General features: G+C 39.4%; 1 protein-coding gene across 12 annotated transcripts in view; it reads left to right on the top strand.

The window, feature by feature from the left end:
- TLK2 (tousled like kinase 2) overlaps positions 1-18724 on the top strand; it is a 114765-nt gene that overhangs the window by 42662 nt on the left and 53379 nt on the right. For 8 of the 12 annotated variants that reach the window (XM_032320170.1, XM_032320172.1, XM_032320167.1 and 5 more), the window contains 5 exons: positions 1476-1547; positions 1750-1819; positions 2822-2865; positions 3597-3692; positions 11693-11860. In XM_032320170.1, coding sequence (XP_032176061.1) covers positions 1476-1547; positions 1750-1819; positions 2822-2865; positions 3597-3692; positions 11693-11860 — 450 coding nt within the window. The remainder of the gene's footprint in view (positions 1-1475; positions 1548-1749; positions 1820-2821; positions 2866-3596; positions 3693-11692; positions 11861-18724) is intronic. The other 4 variants (XM_032320164.1, XM_032320165.1, XM_032320166.1 and 1 more) reach the window with 2 other exon arrangements.

Raw genomic sequence — 18724 nt, forward strand, 5'->3', positions numbered from 1 at the left:
TTTTCCTGAGGCAAATTTATCTGAGTCAGGATTCTGGAGCCGGGGATGGGGACAGTGGCCGTCTTTTCTGAGTGGCATTCTGGATCTGGGAGCCGAGTGTGTGAGGGAGTGAGGGGTAGGAATAGGGTGCGAGTGGGGTGCATGCAGCGGCTTGCTTCTCTGGGGTGGAAATACCACCATCTCATGAGCTGGGCAGAATAGCTGTTCGGGCCCTGCTGCTCTTCTCAGTGTGCCACACCTGAGGTATAGCCTCTGTTCCACAAGTGGGGTTTGTTCATGGGAGCCTCTGCTTTTGATGTATTTGTCTGGGACTTAGTAGCCGCACCGGGCTGGAGACAGTCCTGCTCCTTGCAGGAAGAAAGCTCTTGGACTGAGAGCTAGGGGAAGAGGGAGCCATGTGTTCTTGGCCACTGCAAGAACTGGAACCTTGCTGAGATGGGAGAGGAGAGAGGGGAGGAGTGAGACTGGTCTCAGTTCCCATACCACAGACTCTGACCTTTCAGTCTGAATTTTCGTAGATTTTATTGAATGGTTGTTTTCTTCGTTTACTGTTTCCCCTCAGGGACCATTTCCAGAGCTTTGAATGGTTGTTTTTTTAAAATAATTTTTACCAGTTTCACTGAGGAGCAGGGCCAGAGAGCGCCTTGTACTGTGAGGCTAGGAGTCAGTCTCTTGTATTTTGTTTTTTTTTGCACTAGTGGTCATGTCTCCTTGAAATATGACTCAGAAAAGCATTTCCTTCATTATGGTCCCTGACCACTCTTCATAAGAAACCCTTAACATGCTTCTTAACGTATCAACTTTCAGATGATGCCTGTATGATACAGGAGGCCAAGAGAATTGATTTTCCCTGCTTATTTTCCTTAAAAAATGAGTTCCCTGCATGTGGAAGTACTCTAGAAGGGAAAATTTGTGCATGACTATAGAGTTGGTGAAGGAAAACAGTAGTCACTAAAAGAATTTTCTTCTTAAAGATTTTATTTCTTTTTTTAACTTTTTTTTTTTTTTAAGATTTTCACCTATTTATTTAACACAGAGAGAACAAATGAACAGGAGGAGGGGCAAAGGGGGGAGGAAGAAGCAGACCCAGTGCTGAGCAGGGAGCCCAACTCTGAGCTTCATCCCGAGATCGTAACCAACCTGAAGACAGCCGCTTAACCAACTGAACCACCCAGGCGCCCCTTCAAGATTTAATTCTTAAATAATCTCTACAGCCCTATGGGGCTTGAACCTACAACCCTAAGATCACTGTTGCATGCTCTACACACTGAGTCAAGGGAATTTTGACTTGAGGGCACCGTAGTATAGTTGTTTGAATCTTTTCAAGTTGGCTTGGAGGTGTTACCGTTAATTCTTGATTTCTTTGATCTGACTTACACATCAGAATCAACAGGCTTTTTCCTCAGTTTTGCTGTCATCTTAAATTAGTTTCTTTTGATTCCTTTTTTTTTTTTTTTTTTTTTTTTCCTTTCCAGGGGCCACTCAATAGTGAGTCTTCCAACCAGAGCTTGTGCAGCGTGGGGTCCTTGAGTGATAAAGAAGTAGAGGTAAGAGGCCACATCCACTGTGAGACTTTACATATTCCCACACTTTCAGTCTGGGTTGAAAGATGGCACTGCATAACTCCAGGACACTCCGATTTAGGACTTGTCTGTGCCTTTTATCTCATTATTTTGTACATACTCTCTGATTTTCATAATGTGAAAATTTTAATAAAATGCTAATTGTGATGTATATGGTATTTAACAGACTCCTGAGAAAAAACAGAATGACCAGCGAAACCGGAAAAGAAAAGCTGAACCATATGAAACTAGCCAAGGTAGTAATAATTTCACACCAATAAAAATACTAAATTCTTATGTACTTAGAATTTTCAGACTCACAGTAAATAATTAGTTCAGATACAGGGATTCCTAACAAAGGAGATTTGTGTACCTTAAGGAATACCAGGCTGTTTATTATAGACTTGCCATTTGATACACACCTGACAAAAGTGTCAGTTCCCTGGGGACTCCCGTTTTCCCTGTCGTAAGTTAACGATCTTCTCACCACAGCTTTTTCTTCAGACTAAGTATGTGTTATACAGAAAAGAGGTTACATTGGCATTTTAACCATATCTTGCATTAGCTCAGCGATTTGTTCATAGTAGGTAACCAGAAATGGTTTTATTTACATGACTATCCTTTCTCCCTCCTCTTCTTCTCTGGCAGTTATTTAGTTGAACGTTGGCACCCAGTGGGATAAATCTCTAAATATTGATGGTTATGATGCCAAATACCCTTATATCTTAAGGAGTGAGTAAATGGTTGCTTCGTCCACCTGCCCCCTCTGAGGAATGGAAGTCACAGTCTTTTTTGCATTTTTCTTGTTTTTATCTACAGATTATTTTTTACTCTAGGGGAAAATTCTCCCAAAGTGACATGATCACAAAGTATTTTGTGATACAGAATAAACCCTCTAGTTCTTAGGAATTTGTTTTGAATTCTTTGTTCTCTTAATTGAAGGTATGGACGTTAAATTAGTTCTGTTTTGATTCACAGTTGTGGCATAGGTTTTGTTAGTATATTACAAAAGAAAGATGAGCAAATCTTAAAGGAAAGCAATCTCAGAAAAAGTCTTCTTTTCTCTGCTTATTAAGTCTTTTATTAGATGAGGAAACTGTCTCTGTTCTTACAGTACAGGTAATTTCGCTTGTCAAAAGTAAAGTCAACACTCAAACTGATGATAACGTATGCAGTTACTGAATACATAGTGCTTTTTAGTGAATGATGGTTTACGTGTGTTATTGGAAAAACTATACTTACTTTGGTTTCATTTTCAGGGAAAGGCACTCCTAGGGGACATAAAATTAGTGATTACTTTGAGGTAAGTTAAATTTTTGGAAAAAAAACTATAGTGATTTTTAAAAAACTAAATCCTTGCATTCATTTAAGGCTTTAGAAAGCAACATTTTGCCTTTACTGTGCTCTCCGCCCCTTCCTCCCCATCTTCATCAATCTGATGTTGCCCCATCTCTCTCTATTAAGAGGAAACTACTACTGACTTCCTAAATTTAAATTTTTTTATGATGTGTCTTGTCTGTGATGATATAAAAATTCACAAATGAGGTGATTTTTCTCTTGGCCAGACTAGGTTTCGGTCTTACAAAGATTGAAGTGGAGTGACTTGGACTCTTCTTTTGTCCTCTTCCCTTTAGTTCAGTGGGTCACGTAGCGAGCTTACTGACCCATCATCGTTAGTGGTTCCTAAAGAAGACACTAACATCCACTGTACCGCTGTATTCCTGCTTTCGGGTATTTTGAGACAAGAAGGGAAAACATTCTTCTCCAATGTCCTTTCAAAACCATGTGTACCTTCAGCTTTCTAGCCATGTTTTCTTTTATATCTTGTACATTTCTGCGGGAGCTCCTTCTTAAAACTTACTGAAAAGATAGCAAAATTTGACTTACATGGCATTTTCTCTTTAGCATAAGATGTATTGACTTATTAAAGGGGCCGTATAATTAAGACCTGTTTGTGTGTTAATCTTTAACTCTCCTTATCTGAAGCATAGAACTGTTTTGAATTATTCATATCCATTTCTCCCTGTTGGCCAGTTTGCTGGGGGAAGCGGGCCAGGAACCAGCCCTGGCAGAAGTGTTCCACCAGTTGCACGATCCTCACCGCAACATTCCTTATCCAATCCCTTACCGGTAAGCATTCACCTGGAGAAATGTGACACCTGTTGTAGGAGATGAGAAGCCCAGGAACACTCAAGCAGTTTCTCGTCCATTAATTACCCAAGGGGAATGAGGCATTAAGGAGAAACATTCATAGTATTACCTGTGAACCACTTAGATTCAAGTCTGTATCCATAAATTTATGTTTTACAAGAGCTAACCCTGTTTCTCAGTATAAGATACCTCTAAGCTTACAGCTCAGGGTCCTGTTGAGGAAATAATTGCCAGTTCAAATATTAGGTTTTTATCCTTGCCAAGCTATCATGTTCCTATAAATGAATTCTGTTTTTCTTTTAAAAAAAAAAAATGGTCAGCTCCTGACATTTGATTGATTTTTCAAGGCTTTCAAGAAGCTAATGTTACACAAATTTGAGATAGGTTTGTTTCCTTTTTTTTTTTTTTTTTTTTTTTTTTTAAGATTTTTTATTTTTAAATAATCTCTGTACCCAGTGTGGGGCTTGAAGTCACAACCCTGAGATCAGGAGTCGCAGGCTCTACCACCTGAGCCAGCCAGGCCCCCACCCCACCCCATTTTCCTTCCACTAAATGAGAATCGAAAGCCCTAAAAAACATTTTAGGCAAGTTAGTGGTTCTCAGCTGGGGATTATTTTGCCTCTCAGGGGACATGGGGCAATGTTGGAGTAATTTTTGATCACATCTAGAGGGTCAGAGGAGGGAACTGTGGGCATCTAGTAAGCAGAGGCCAGAAATGCTGGTCAGCATCTTACAAGGGACACAACAGGCCCCACAACACAGTTACCTGCTTCAGATGTCACTGGTCCCAAAATGGCGACTCCCTGAGCTAGCTAGTGAATATGGGATTTTGTGTCAATTTACTTCAGAGTCTTGGGATAATTTGTTGAGACAGTACAAGATCTTTGTACTCAAGAGTATGTTCTGGCTGCTGATGCCTCAGGTGTTGCTTTGGGATCTTAGGAAAGAGGGGTCTCCCTGAAATCAGTTTTTGTGCTAGGTGTCTCTTTTTAGGAACGTTGTTTGACTCTGCTGCCTCGGCAGAGCTGAGTCATAGTGCTCTTTCCGTAAGTGATTGGGGCTGCTGTATTAAAGTGGTGAGAATGCATTTCTTCCCTTCTTCTGTCCCAGAAAGTCATGCATTCATTAGGGTGACTGCAGTTACTAAAGCACTTAGAAAAAGGTATTCACCTCAAGAATTTGGCTATTATTTTATCATCCTTGTCATATTTAAACATGTTAGAAATATTTGATGTGTAGAACTGTTTGGTTAGGTTGAGGGTTTTTAGATAACTGGCGAGGAGGCTTGTGTCTTTATTTTTCCTTGATATTTATTTATTTATACAATTAAAAAAATATTTTCAGTGATCTGTACACCCAACGTGGGGCTCAAGCTTACAACCCCAGAGATCAAGAGTTGCATTCTCCACTGGCTGAGCCAGCCAGGTGCCCCTCTTTTTCTTAACTTTTAAACCAATGGAAGTGTTTAAAATATTTCAACACAAGAAAGAAATACTACCAACTCCCCCACCCCTTATGCTCCCTGCCGGTTATTAGCCCCCTCCCTGCCATTGTGGACAGGCATTATCCTGAGGTCTAACAGCATAGATTTTTTTTTTTCTGTTTTTGTACTTTGTATGAAAGGAATCATACAGTATGTAATCTTACGTCTGGCTTTCATTCAGCATTCTTCTGTGAGATGCATCTGTATTGTTTCATGTTGTTGTAGACCATTCACTGTCATTGGTGTGTGGTATAATTTTTAATATTTTTATTTAATAACATTTTAATTTTTAACTATATGGTTAATCTCTTCCCCATCTTCTTCCACTAATGTTAATCCCACGAGAGCAGGGACTTGGCTTTTTGTACTTTGTATGAAAGTTGTTGTTTATTGCTGTTTCCGTTTCTCAGTACTTACTATATAACGGTATAATTTTCTTTTTTACTATTTCCTTGACTTGACAAGAAAAGATAATAATATCTTGTTCAATTTTCAATCTCCAACACCCAAAACATTGCTTGGCATAAACGGTAGATGTTCAGAACTGTTAAAAGGAAGATCAGTGGATAAAGAATTACTTTAGCTTCTTTTTTTACCCGAAGTGGTTCTTTTGTATTTTTTGTTGAAAACAAAGAAAGACCTAAAACGTAAGTTAGTTAATGCAGGAGTTTGGTAACCTATACCCCACAGCTCACAAGCTAAGAATGACTTTTAGATTTTTAAAGAGTTGTAGAGACAAAGAAGAATATATCACAGACATGATATTTGGCCTAAAAAGCCTGAGATATTTATCTGGCCCTTCACAAGAAGACATTTCCAGGAAATCATTATAAAGTTAACTCCATGTAATTGTTATTTCGGTCAAGAAGTAGAATATTTCCAGTACCCTAGAAACCTGTGTGCTCTTCTGTGATTACAACTCTCTCCCTCTCTATCCTAGAAACAACTGCTGTTCTAATTTTTGTGATTATAATGAACCATTTCTTAAAATTTGACCTTGTACGCATCCCTAAACAAAATAGTTTCATTTTGTCATTAAGTCAGTTTGTTAATTGTGGCATTTAATCACAGTGTTTACATTTCCTGTATTCTGATTTTGGGCTGTTTGCTCTAGCAATTACTAAGAGAAGCTTATTCATATCTCTCATGGTTGTGGGAGTTGTTTGTTTTTTCCTGTATTTATGTTTTTGTTTGGTGCATTATTAAGTGACTCTCTTTATCTCTTGCAATGCTTTTCACTCTAACTGCATTATATCTGATATTCAGTATATCCAAATTATTGTATGGTATACGTATTTCCATTTTTATACTATCAGCTTTTCATTATTACGTTTTCAATATACCTGAAAAATACATCATTGAATTTTTTGTTTATTCAGTCTAAAGTAATTTTTTAACTTTCGTATTTATTTGCATTTAATTATCATTATATTGAGTTTAAATTTACCATCTTTTAATGTGTTCCCTACTTATCCTACATATTCTCTGTACCTTTTTCTTTTATTTGGGTTGGGTGATTGGGAGGAGTGGTGGAAATCATTTTGTATCTTCATCCTCCACTAGTAGCTAGGTTCTGTTCCCTGTTTCTTTTAGAAATTGCCACATGTGTCTTCAGTTTGCCCAGGTTTGATGTTAATAGTATCTTTATCCTCCTCTCTAAGGATGAGGTCAGAACATTAACTCCATTTACTTGCTACTAACTTGGTGTTGGGTGGTGTATATTTGCATTTTGTTTTGTTTTTGTTTTAGCCTCATACAACATTATTATTTCATGCTGTCAGTGTTCATTTACCTCTTTCTTTGTATTTCTTTCCTTTTTGCATCTTACACACCTTCCACGTAGGGTCACTTTCCCTCTACTTGAAGTACTCCTTTAGTATTCTTTTATATGTATCGGCTGGGGACTTAACTCTCTAGGTTTTTCTTTGCTTAAATAACTTTATTTTGCTTTTATTCTTGAAAGATATTTTTGCTGTGTATATTAGTTTGACATTTTTTTTCCCCTCTTAACAACTGGATGTATTATTACCAGATTCTGGCTCCCATTGTTACTATCGAAAAACAATATTCCTTTACTTCTTATTTCTATGAAAGTATCTGGGTTTCTCCCTCCAGCTGCTTTAAAAGTCCCTCTCTGGGGTGCTCTGTAGTTTCGCTATGATGCGTCCTTTTGCTTCTATTGCTTGTGATTTGTTGGGCTGCTTTGTTGGGTCTTATACCAGTTCTGGATAATTATTAGCCATTGTCTCTTCACATATTATTTCTGCCCTGTTCTCTTTTTCTTCTTCCTATAAAATTCCAGTTAATTGTGTATTAGACCATCTCACCTCATCACCATGCCTTTTAATTTCTTTTTTCTATTTTCTTTTTATTTCCATATGCTCCATTTTGTATAGTTTCTTGCCTTTCAGTTCCCAGATCTCTGTTTTGTTGTATCTTGTTTGCTGTTAACTCCACTAAATTCTTAATTTTTGTTATTTGATGTTCCCTACTGATATTTTCAAGCTTGTCTTCTCTTACTACTTTTTTGTAATCTAGTAGACTTTGCTTTATAATCTGTTTGATAATTCTGGCACTCGAAGTTTTTATGAACCTGTTTGTTGTCTCTTTTATGGATCTATTTGTTTTTCCTAGCTGTTGCTCCTTGCTTTATTTCTTCTGTGCTTCTTATTTTTTTTTGACCGTGTGCTGCTCGTTGTTCCTGAAAAATTGTTTGTGAAATTTCTTTGAGATCTAAGACAAAGATGTGTTCCTCCAGGGAAACTTTTTATTTGCTTCTTCCAAGTGCCTAGAGATCTCACCCGTCCAGGACTCCTTTCAGCTACTGAATTCATGGCGTACATTTTGTTTGTTTGATTTTGTTTGCTTGTTTCATCCACCCATTCAGTATTGATCTGGATTGTGTTAACATTTCTCAAGGGAGGTCCTGCCTCCTGCATTGCCAAGGCGACTTCCTTGTAGTTCCCTAAGGGTAGGAGGAAGTTTTTCTTCTGGTTTGTATTTTCCCTGAGAGTCTAACCCTTGGGAAGCCCTGAAAGCTTGAAGTGCAAAGGGTTTCCTTTTGAACCCTCTGCCCCCAGTGGATTTTGTTTGGCCTGTGATTATCTGCTTGGCACCATGTGCCCTGGAAACAGAAATTTAAGATCTGCAAGTACCCTTAGGGCAGATCTGACTCTGGTGCTTCATTTATGTGCCTTGTGTTCCTAATTTTCCTTAGATTTTGCCCTAGCAGATCCCTACTATTTTATAACTCTTCAGTGCTCTTAGTATCTTTTTTTCTATTTTTATGATTATTTTCTAAGGGAACTTTAGTTCAAATATCCTAGCCTGCTGTATTTCCAGAAATACTCAAAAATCTTTCAGCCCTTGGCAAATATTTACTGAGTATTTACATAACAGAATAACTAATTTTAGTATTGCAACTTCAGAGATACAATCTCCCAAGTAGTGCAGATACTGTTGTGATTGGGTATCAGGAGCACTTTGGATCCTGAATTTAAATAATTGCATTTGATTTGGGTAGGAGTTTTGGTCTCAAGGAGGTGGATTCTGCTTACGGACTAAAAACCTAAATTCCTTTGTTGGGATCATTTTGGTTAGTTTATTTTACTTTTCTTTTTTAAAAGATTTTATTTATTTATTTGACAGATCACAAGTAGGCAAAAAATGAGAGGGGGAAGCATGCTTTCTGCCTAGCAGAGAGCCCAATGTGGGGCTCGATCCCAAAACCCTGAGATCATGACCTGAGCCGAAGGCAGAGGCTTAACCCACTGAGCCACCCAGGCGCCACTTTCATTTTCTAAAATGAAAATGTTAAGTGGTTTTTCCTGATGAAGGGATACATGCTGACTATGAATGAAAGTCCAACTCAGAAGTGTTAAAATAGAAAGTCTCCTCCAGAAAAACTATTATTAAGGAGTTTAGTGGGCATAGCGTATCCATGTAAATATAATAGATTTCTTCATTTCTTTGTTTATTTAGCAATATCGTGTAAACATTTTTGTGTCCTATAAGCAGTGCTGTAATGAATGTTCTTAAAGATTTTTTAAATTTATTTACTTATTTGACAGAGATCACAAATAGGCAGGCCGAGAGAGGGAGTGGGAAGCAGGCTCCCTGCCGAGCAGAGAGCCCGATGTGGGACTCGATCCCAGGACCCTGAGATCATGACCTGAGCCAAAGGCAGAGACCTAACCCACTGAGCCACCCAGGTGCCCCTTGTAATGAATGTTCTTCTATATATATCTGTACTTAGACATTTCTTTTCCTTTGGATAAATTTCCAAACTATAATTCCCTAGTCAGAGTATATAGGCTTACTTTAAAACGTCATCATGTAATTGCTAGTGGATTATCAGCAGTTGGTAGGTCCCAGTTTCTGCATACCCTCCTCTAGTATTAAAGTTTAACATTGTAGTCTTTGTCATTGAGACGACTGCCTTGTTTTACCTTTCATTTCTTCATTAGTGTTCTTGAACATCTTTTCTTAAGTTAGTGGCCTTTGGATTTCTCTTAATACTTATTATAGGCTCTTTGCCATTTATTTATTGGAGTATTTGGCTTTTTCTTCCTAATGAGTAGGAACACATTATTTTTTAAGATTATTAACTCATTGTTATTTATATGGTAAACATTTTTGCCTGTTTGTAATACTGTCTCTTAATATTATGTTGACTTTTGCCATTTGGGTAAAAAAAATTGGAGTCAAATTTATCAGTGTTTTTCCTTTATGTCTTACTGGTTTTGTGTTATTCTAAGATGTTCCTATATGGTTTGTATTTTTAATGTCATGTTTAAAAAGTCCTTCACCATTAGAATGTCATAAAAGTATTCGTTTATATTTTCTTGTAATTTCTGTGTATAAGGACGCAATCTACTTTTCCCTTTCTTTAATACTTAAATATCCTACCGTCTCGTTAATAAGTTCCCACTAATCTGAAATACACTTTAATTGCAAATGGTATTTCCGTGTTGGAGGGGTCTGTTTCTGTGCCACTGATTAATTGGTCTGCTCATGTACCGGTATTATACCAATATAGTTGTTGTTTTGTAGTATGTTTTAATAACTGTAGATAAGTTTCCCTGGTGTTCTTTATCCAAATTTATGTGGCTAATCTTGATTATTTCGCCAAGTGAACCTCAGAATTAATGTGTGAAATTCCACAGAAACAGTCTCCCAAAAGAAAGTAAGAGTTAACCTCTCTGTTCACTGTACCACCATTACACTCTCTCTTGCAGAAAAAAAGAAAAACAAAAGTAAACAAAAAGCCTTAAGCATTGGTTTTTAGAAAAATTTGACGTCTGTAAAATTTGAATGCAGGAGCATAGTGTCACTGTGTAGGTCATGTTTTATGTCTGTCAGGGAAGCTATGGTTTTCCTTTATATGTAACCACCATATTTCTTAAATTTATTTCTAAACTTATTTCTTTTTTATAGATTTTTTAATAATTTGAACCTGTTTTTTCTTCCATTACGTACCCTGATAATAAGAAATTGTTTGTATATGGGGTAGCTATTGATTTTTGTATGTTTGTTTTATATTCAGTCATCTTGCCAAACTCTTATTTATTGATTTTCAGTTGATTTGCTTAGTTTCCTTTGTGAATAGTTATATCATCCAAAAATGACACTTTTCAATTTTTAATATTTTTCAGTATTTATTCCTCATCCTCCCCCCCGTCACATTGGCTAGCCCTTCTATAATAATGTTGAGATGATTGTGGTATTAATCCCCTAGTTTTCCTAACTTTGAATGTGTCTCTGGTATGGCGCCATTAATTTGTGTTGATTTCTGAAAAAATACTCTGTTGTATTAAAGATGGATACTTCTGTGGTTCTTGTCTTTGTTTTTGTTTTTTAAGAGTTGCACGATAGTGTGCAAATCTTTTTTGGCATCTAAAGGGAAGAATCTTGATTCCCCTTCCCTCAACATTAATGTAATGAATTATATCAGTAGATTTGCTTATAATGAACCATTTTTGCATTTCTGGAATAAACCATACATAATTGTGTTATATTATTCTTTTAGTGTTCAGTGGAACTTGTTTTGCTTTCTCTTTTTTTTTTTTTTTTATTTTTGCATCTAAGTATAGTATGGTGAGGATAGAATTAAGAGTGAAATAAAAGCAGCCCGTAAGTTAGGGGACAAATATCTTAATCTTCATTTAACTGCAGGATAGAAATAACATTTCTTTTGTAGGTTTGAGGCTATTTTGAAGTTGATTTGTTGAACTCTACAAAGTAAACTGCAAATGCAATTACACAAATATAGAAAAATTAAAATCAATTTTGCAGAATTCGAGTAAAATATTAATTCAGAGTTAGATAGGTTATAATCCAATGATGCTGTCATTATGCTCTCCACATTTGTTTTCAGAAAAGGTGTTTTTCAAAAATACTCTTGTTTTCCATAATTGTGTTTTTAATTGTTGTCTGTTTTGGCAGTTTCAGGTTTTCTTTTTCATGTAATTTGGGTGTTTTCTTTAATGTTTTCCAGCGGCGAGTAGAGCAGCCTCTCTACGGCTTAGATGGCAGTGCTGCGAAGGAAGTGTCGGAAGAGCAGTCCGCTCTGCCCACCCTGATGTCAGTGATGCTGGCAAAGCCTCGGCTTGACACAGAGCAGCTGGCACAGAGGGGAGCTGGCCTCTGCTTCACTTTCGTTTCAGTGAGTACCGGGGCTGCCTTGATGGCCCTGGATCCTTGTTGCCCTGGAGCTCTTCGGTGAAGTTGAGTAATTATTTTGGTGAAGAGATGATGACATTTCTGACTGTGTGACTTCTAAAGGTAGTGTGATTGTACTCAGTCTCCCTTGGTACAAGGGACTAGGAGAGACTGCTTTCTTAAAGTTTGAGCACCTCGGGGGTACCTGGGTGGCTCAGTCAGTTGGGCGTCTGACTCTCGGTTTTGGCTCAGGTCATGATCTCAGGGTGGTGAGATCGAGCCCCATGTTGGGCTTCGCACTCAGCACTGAGTCTGCTTGTCTCTCTTTCTCCCCTGCTTATGGGCTCCCACTCTCTCAGACAAATAAATAACAGTCTTTTTTTTTTCTTTTTAAAGAAGGAAATAAGCCTTAAAAAAAGAAAGAAAGAAAGAAAAAAAGCCTGAGCACATTAAGGGAAAGAAAATACGGTTTTAGGTTGACAGGGAAGTAAAAAAGGTACCTATCAAATTCCATTATAGCCAAAGTATGTGTTTAATTACAAAAAAAAAAAATCTCTGGGGCACCTGGTGGCTCAGTTGGTTGGGCGACTGCCTTCGACTCAGGTCGTGATCCTGGAGTCCTGGGATCAAGTCCTGCAAGGGGCTCCCAGCTCTGCGGGAAGTCTGCTTCTTCCTCTGACCTCTCCTTCTCATGCTCTCTCTCTCTCTGTCTCTCGCTTTCTCTCAAATAAGTAAATAAAGTCTTGGGGAAAAAAAATCTCCGAACTCTAGGCATCAGTTATTTGAAGCAGTCTTAAGGTCGGTAAAATCTGAGCACGGAAGCAGGCATTCTGTAGTGTTTTCGCCAGTCCCTTCCCCTCTGTGGTATTCGGGTGACCCTTATGCTTGCCTCTCCTCGCCTCTTCACCGTTACTTTCTCCAGGAATATTTGCTTACCCGTTGGTTTGCTTTCATCTTGCTCCTTTCTCTCTTCTTGAAGAACCAAGAATTTTAGTATTATGAAAATTTGACCCCATCAGTATTTACCAAATTATAATGCAGTTTGACTCAAAAGCTGTAAATTTTATTTATTTATTTATTTATTTATTTATTTATTTGCTTCTGTGTTGACCATGGATGGTATAAAGCAAAAGAAAGCCTCATTGCCCTATTCTTCATTTTTAGGGGCCTCTTTCAGAGCTGACATCAGCACTGATCCAAACATCTTTCTCTTCTGCTGGTTCATTTTCTCCTCTTATAACCTAAATTTCCTCTTTATTTGCTTTGTGGATTCTGAGTCATTAATCCACACACAGTTGTATATTCAAAAAGGCCATGAGAACGGTGGATGCCTTAAGGAAAGGAAATAAAAATTATAATTAGAGAGGGAATCATGTACTATTTGGAATACTTTCTTAGAGTTATTACTTTTCCTCAAGAAAGAAATGCTACAACTTTTAAACTTAAAGAATTTTTAATTTAATTTTCTTTATTATTATTATTATTATTTTTTAAGATTTTATTTATTTATTTGACAGACAGAGTTCAGAAGTAGGCCGAGAGAGAGAGGAGGAAGCAGGCTCCCCGCGGAGCAGACAGCCCGATGCGGGGCTCGATCCCAGGACCCGGGGATCATGACCCGAGCCGAAGGCAGAGGCTCTAACCCACTGAGCCACCCAGGCGCCCCTATTATTATTATTTTTTAAAGATTTTATTTTTTTGTCTGAGAGAGAGAGGGAGAGCAAGAAACAGCAGGGCCAGGCAGAGGGAGAAGTAGGCTCTCTGCTGAGCAGGGAGCCCAATGTGGAGCTTTATCCCAGGACCCTGAGTTCATGACCTGAGCTAAAGGCAGACGTTTAACCGAATGAGCCACCCAGGTGTCCCCAGGATTTTTTAATTATCAAAAGAACAGAGAGACTTCTTGTGTGAAGGCGGTATAATTTTATCTGTGGTTGGCAAAAGAAACAACATAAAATGGGAAAACTGACCGTATAATCCTATGCGTGGGCCTGACAGCATTATGCTGTAGTTTGTATGAGAATGTCATGGTTCTCTGTAGTATTGTTCTAGAGAATACGCCTGTCTGTGTGTGTGTTATATATAAATTACATTGTGTGTTTACTATTCACTATTAAATCTCCCTTTTAGATCTAACTTGCTCAGGCAAAACCTTGCATAATCAGAGGTTGATTTGTCCTTATGTTCTTCTATTGCCTTAAAAGCTACCTCCATTTCCCTTGAGGGGAGTTCCCTTTGTTCACTGCACAAATGCGTACTGAATGCCCACTGTGTGACAGGCATATAGTTAAGTACACAGAAGGGGCGCCTGGGTGGCTCAGTCAGTTAAGTGTCTGCCTTCGGCTCAGGTCATGATCTTGGGATCCTGGGATTGAACCTCACGTGGGGTTCCCTGCCCAGCGAGGAGTCTGGTTCTGCTTCTGCCCTTTCCCACCACTTTTGTTCTCTCTCTTCCTCTCTCTCCAATAAATAAATAGCAAAAAAAAAAAAAAAAAAAGTGCACATATTGATCAGCAAAACTCAGTCCTCTGATGTGAGCGAGCCTTCCATAAAAGGTACGGACGGGCATGCAGGCTCGGGATGGGTGCGCACAGATAACCACCTGCTCTGTCCTACCAGCTAGTACACTCAGACTGTCAGAGGAGGTGCAGATGCTCCACCCAGATTGTTCTAGTGGAGAAGAGAGATGGCAGAAAAGAGTAAGAAAATGATGGTGTCTAAAGAAGGAACAGGGAAATGTATGAAAAGCAAAGACCTAAATGATTTGGTACCGTTCCGAATCTCTCTGCTTCTCTGTAGTTCCAACCAGAATATAAGCTTAGTAATACAGAGAAAGAAGAAAGCAAAAGAGTTAACATTAATGTATAAGAAATGCTTTGAATCAATAAAGATAAGCAGTTTCCAAATAAATAGGCAAAAGCTACGAGTGGACGGTTTCACAGAGGGGGAAAAAGACAGATGACTAATAACATGAAAAATGCTTAACTTCAACCATGAAGAAATGCAAAATATAACAAGGTAATTCTTTTGACCTGTCAGAGTGTCAGGTGTGGATAAGTTTGACAGTTCTCACTGTAGGGTATAGTTTAGCCATACATGGAAGTTTTACACTGACTCTGAGTTGGCAGTCACTTCAGACAAGTTGGTAATGTATCTGAGTGTTAAATTTACGTATCCTGAGGCCCAGAAACTGCATTCCCATAAAAGTATACAAAGATGTTTATTGTATTGTTTATAATTGCAAAAATTGGAAGCATTTTCCCTTTACCAGTGTTTCAGAGAAGCTTGGAACAAGGGTATCAGTGACCTCCGCTAACCCGGGAGATCATTCTCAGAACTTAACTGTCCTGTGTGATTCAAAAGCCACAGTTGATGACTCCCTTCTCCAAGCACGTGCCTTTCTCTTGGCTTCCATTCTTTTGGTTCTTCCTCATTTCCCAGACCACTAAATAGTGGAGTGCCCCAGGGCTCAGCCTTCCGACTTTCATCTGCCTTTATTCTCTGTGTAATCTCACTTAGTTCCTTCGCTTTACTTATCACCCCTATGCAGAACATCTCCAAGTTTGTATCTCCAGCCCAGAGCCCTGCCCTGAATTCCAAACCTATGTAGTCAGTTGCCATTCGTCTCCTCCTCGTGTCTTTTTTTTTCCCCTAAGATTTTAGTTATTCATGTGGCAGAGAGAGGGCAGGCGCAAAAGCAAGGGCCTCAGCAGTCCAAGGGAGAGGGAAAGGGAGAGGCGGGCTCCCCGCTGGACAGAGAGCCCAACGTGGGGCTGGATCCCAGGGCCCTGTGATCATGACCTGAGCTGAAGGCAGCCGCTTAACTGATGACCCACCCAGCTGCCCTTCTTTATGTCTAATAAGCATATCAAATCTAATATGTCCAAAACTGAGTTCTTCATTTTGTCTCCCAGCTCCAAACCCATTTCTTCCATATCCTACCACATCTCGGTGACTGTCAACTCTCCTTCTGGCTGTTTAAAAACTGTGGAGTCATTCTTGTCTCTTCTCTTTATTTTTTATCCCAATTACAAATCCATCAGCAAATCTACTGTTAAGAATATGTTCAGAATCCTACCGCTTCTACCCCCTTCTCTACTACTTGAACTAAACCATGTTCTCCCACTGAAATTATGGTACTAGCCTCCCAGCTGGATTCTTTTCTCCAACCTTAGTTTCCTTTTAATCTGTTCTCAGCAGATGAGAGTGATGCAGTCATGCCTGCTCAAAAGTGCTGAAAATGGCACACTAAAGCCTTGCGTGGGCTGTTCTCCCTGCTGTGCCGTCTCTTACCGCCCTCTCCCTTCCCTGCTGGATTCCATCTACACTGGCTGCCTTGCCGCCTCAGATGCTACCTGGCATGTTCTCACCCCAGGGCCTTTGCACTTGGTGTTGCCTGTGCCTTAACATTCTTCTCCCACATAGTAAGTAACCATGCCCTGTGCCCTCAGGTCTCTAGTCTCTGCTTCAGTTTATCCTGTTAGAGAGGCGTACCCTAACTACACTGTAGAAAAGAGCAACTCCTCCCTGCCCACCCTGCATAGTGTCTAGGTTCTGTGTCCTACCTTTTCTCCTTAGTCTTCTCTGCAGCTGACCTGCTATAATTTACTTTTTCGTCTGACTCCTCCCCTCCTCCTGCTGAAATGGAAACTCCATCAGATCAAGGACTTTGCTTTGTTCACTTTTGTATCTCCAGTGCCAGAACAGGATCTATTCTGACAGACACTGAAGGCAGTTCTGTTGCATGAATTGATAAAGGCATCCTTCATATAGGTCTAGTGGAATGCTACACGGTTGACAGAAGACATGAGATAGATCTATATAGTTGTTTTTTTTTTTTTTTTTAAGGATTGTTTGTTTATTTATTTATTTATTTGACAGAGATCACAAGTAGGCAGAGAGGCAGGCAAAGAGAGAGGAGAGAGGAGGAAGCAGGTTCCTCTCTGAGCAGAGAGCCCGATGCGGGCTTGATCCCAGGACCCTAGGATCATGACTTGAGCCAAAGGCAGAGGCTTTAACCCACTGAGCCACCCAGGCACCCCAGATCTATATAGTTTTTGTTTTTTTTAAGATTCTATTTATTTAAGAGAGAGTGTGTTCCCACTAGGTGGGGGTGGGGAGGGTGGGAGGGTAAGAGATTGATGGAGAAGCAGACTCCCCACTGAGTAGGAAGCCTGATACAGGGTTCAGTCCCAGAACCTGGAGACCATGACCTAAGTGGAGGCAGGTGCTTAACCAACTGAGTTACCCAGGTGCCTCTAGGTATATATAGCTGACCCTTTAACAGCATAGGGGTTGGGGCACCAACACCCCCCCATGCAGTCAAAAATCATGCGTTATAATTTTTGACTCCCTAAAACAACTGCTAATAGCCCGCTGTTGACCAGAAATCTTACTGATAACATAAACAGCTGGTTAGCACTTAATTTGTATGTTATTTGTTTTGTATATGGTATTCTTAAGGTAAGCTAGAGAAAAAAATGTTACTAAGAAAATCATAGGGGAGGGGCGCCTGGGTGGCTCAGTGGGTTAAAGCCTCTGCCTTCAGCTCAGGTCATGATCTCAGGGTCCTGGGATCGAGCCCCGCATCAGGCTCTCTGCTCAGCAGGGAGCCTGCTTCTCTCTCTCTCTCTGCCTGCCTGCCTCTCTGCCTACTTGTGATCTCTGTCAGATAAATAAATAAAATCTTTAAAAAAGAAAAAAGAAAGTCATAGGGGAGGTCACTTGGGTTGCTGAGCCGGTTAAGCGTCTTCCTTTGGCTCAGGTCATGATCCCAGGGTTCTAGGATTGAGTCCACTATCAGGATCCCTGCTCATCAGGGAGTCTGCTTCTCCCTCTCCCTCTCCCTCTCCCTCTGCCCCTTCCCCCAACTTGTGATCTCTCTCTCAAATAAATAAAAATAAAATCTTAAAAAAAAAAAAAAAGAAATGGGAGAGGGTTGCCTGGGTGGCTCAGTCAGTTAAGTGTCTGACTTCAGCTCAGGTCATGATCCCAGGGTCTTGGGAGTAAGCTCATCTTCAGGCTCTGCACTTAGCCGGGAATCTGCTCCTCCTCATCTCTCTCACTCTGCCCCTCCCACAATCCTACTCTGTCTCTCTCAAATAAGTAAAATCTTTAAAAGAAAAAAAAAAAGAAAGAAGAAAATCGTAGGAGAAAATACATATACAGCCCTGTACTTACAAAAAATTCCACATATCAGTGGGCCCGTGCAGTTCAAACCTCTGTTACTCCAGGGTCAGCTGTATATGCTAACAGTGAAAGATGTCTCAGTAGGTATTTGTAAATAAAAATAGCACATGGCAGAATATCACGAGTTTGATGCTTTAAATGTTTAAAATTATGTTGTTGACATAATTTTATATGGTTTTTTTTGAGGGCGAGGAGAGAGGGAGAGGAAGAATCTTGAGCAGGCTCCATGCCCAGCATGAGCCCGGTGCGGGGCTCCATCTTCCGACCTGAGCTGAAATCGAGAGGTGGTCACTAAACCAACTGAGCCACCCTAGGGCCCCATTTCTGTCTCTTTTAATATATAGGAAATTCTATGTCTTTTTCTTACTGATGTATAATTAACATACAGGAAGTTTGATTTTTTTTTTTAAATTACAAGTTAATTTTCTGAATGATAAAAATAGTACACAAACATGGCCCACAAAAAGTCCATTGATGAGAAGCGTGAAAGGCTTTCCCTTTGCACCCATCAGAGATGTAACCACTGTCCACAGTTTCAGATTTTCTACTGATTTACCATTTTAACTTCAACTTCAAATGATATACCTCTTACTTAATTAACTTTAAACAAGATCTCTCTGCTCCCCATTATAGGAGATGAGTTTAACATACTCAGAGTATCACCCAGCTGCTTTCTCATCTT

Source organism: Mustela erminea, chromosome 18 (assembly GCF_009829155.1).
Source record: "Mustela erminea isolate mMusErm1 chromosome 18, mMusErm1.Pri, whole genome shotgun sequence".
Classification (NCBI taxonomy): domain Eukaryota; kingdom Metazoa; phylum Chordata; class Mammalia; order Carnivora; family Mustelidae; genus Mustela; species Mustela erminea.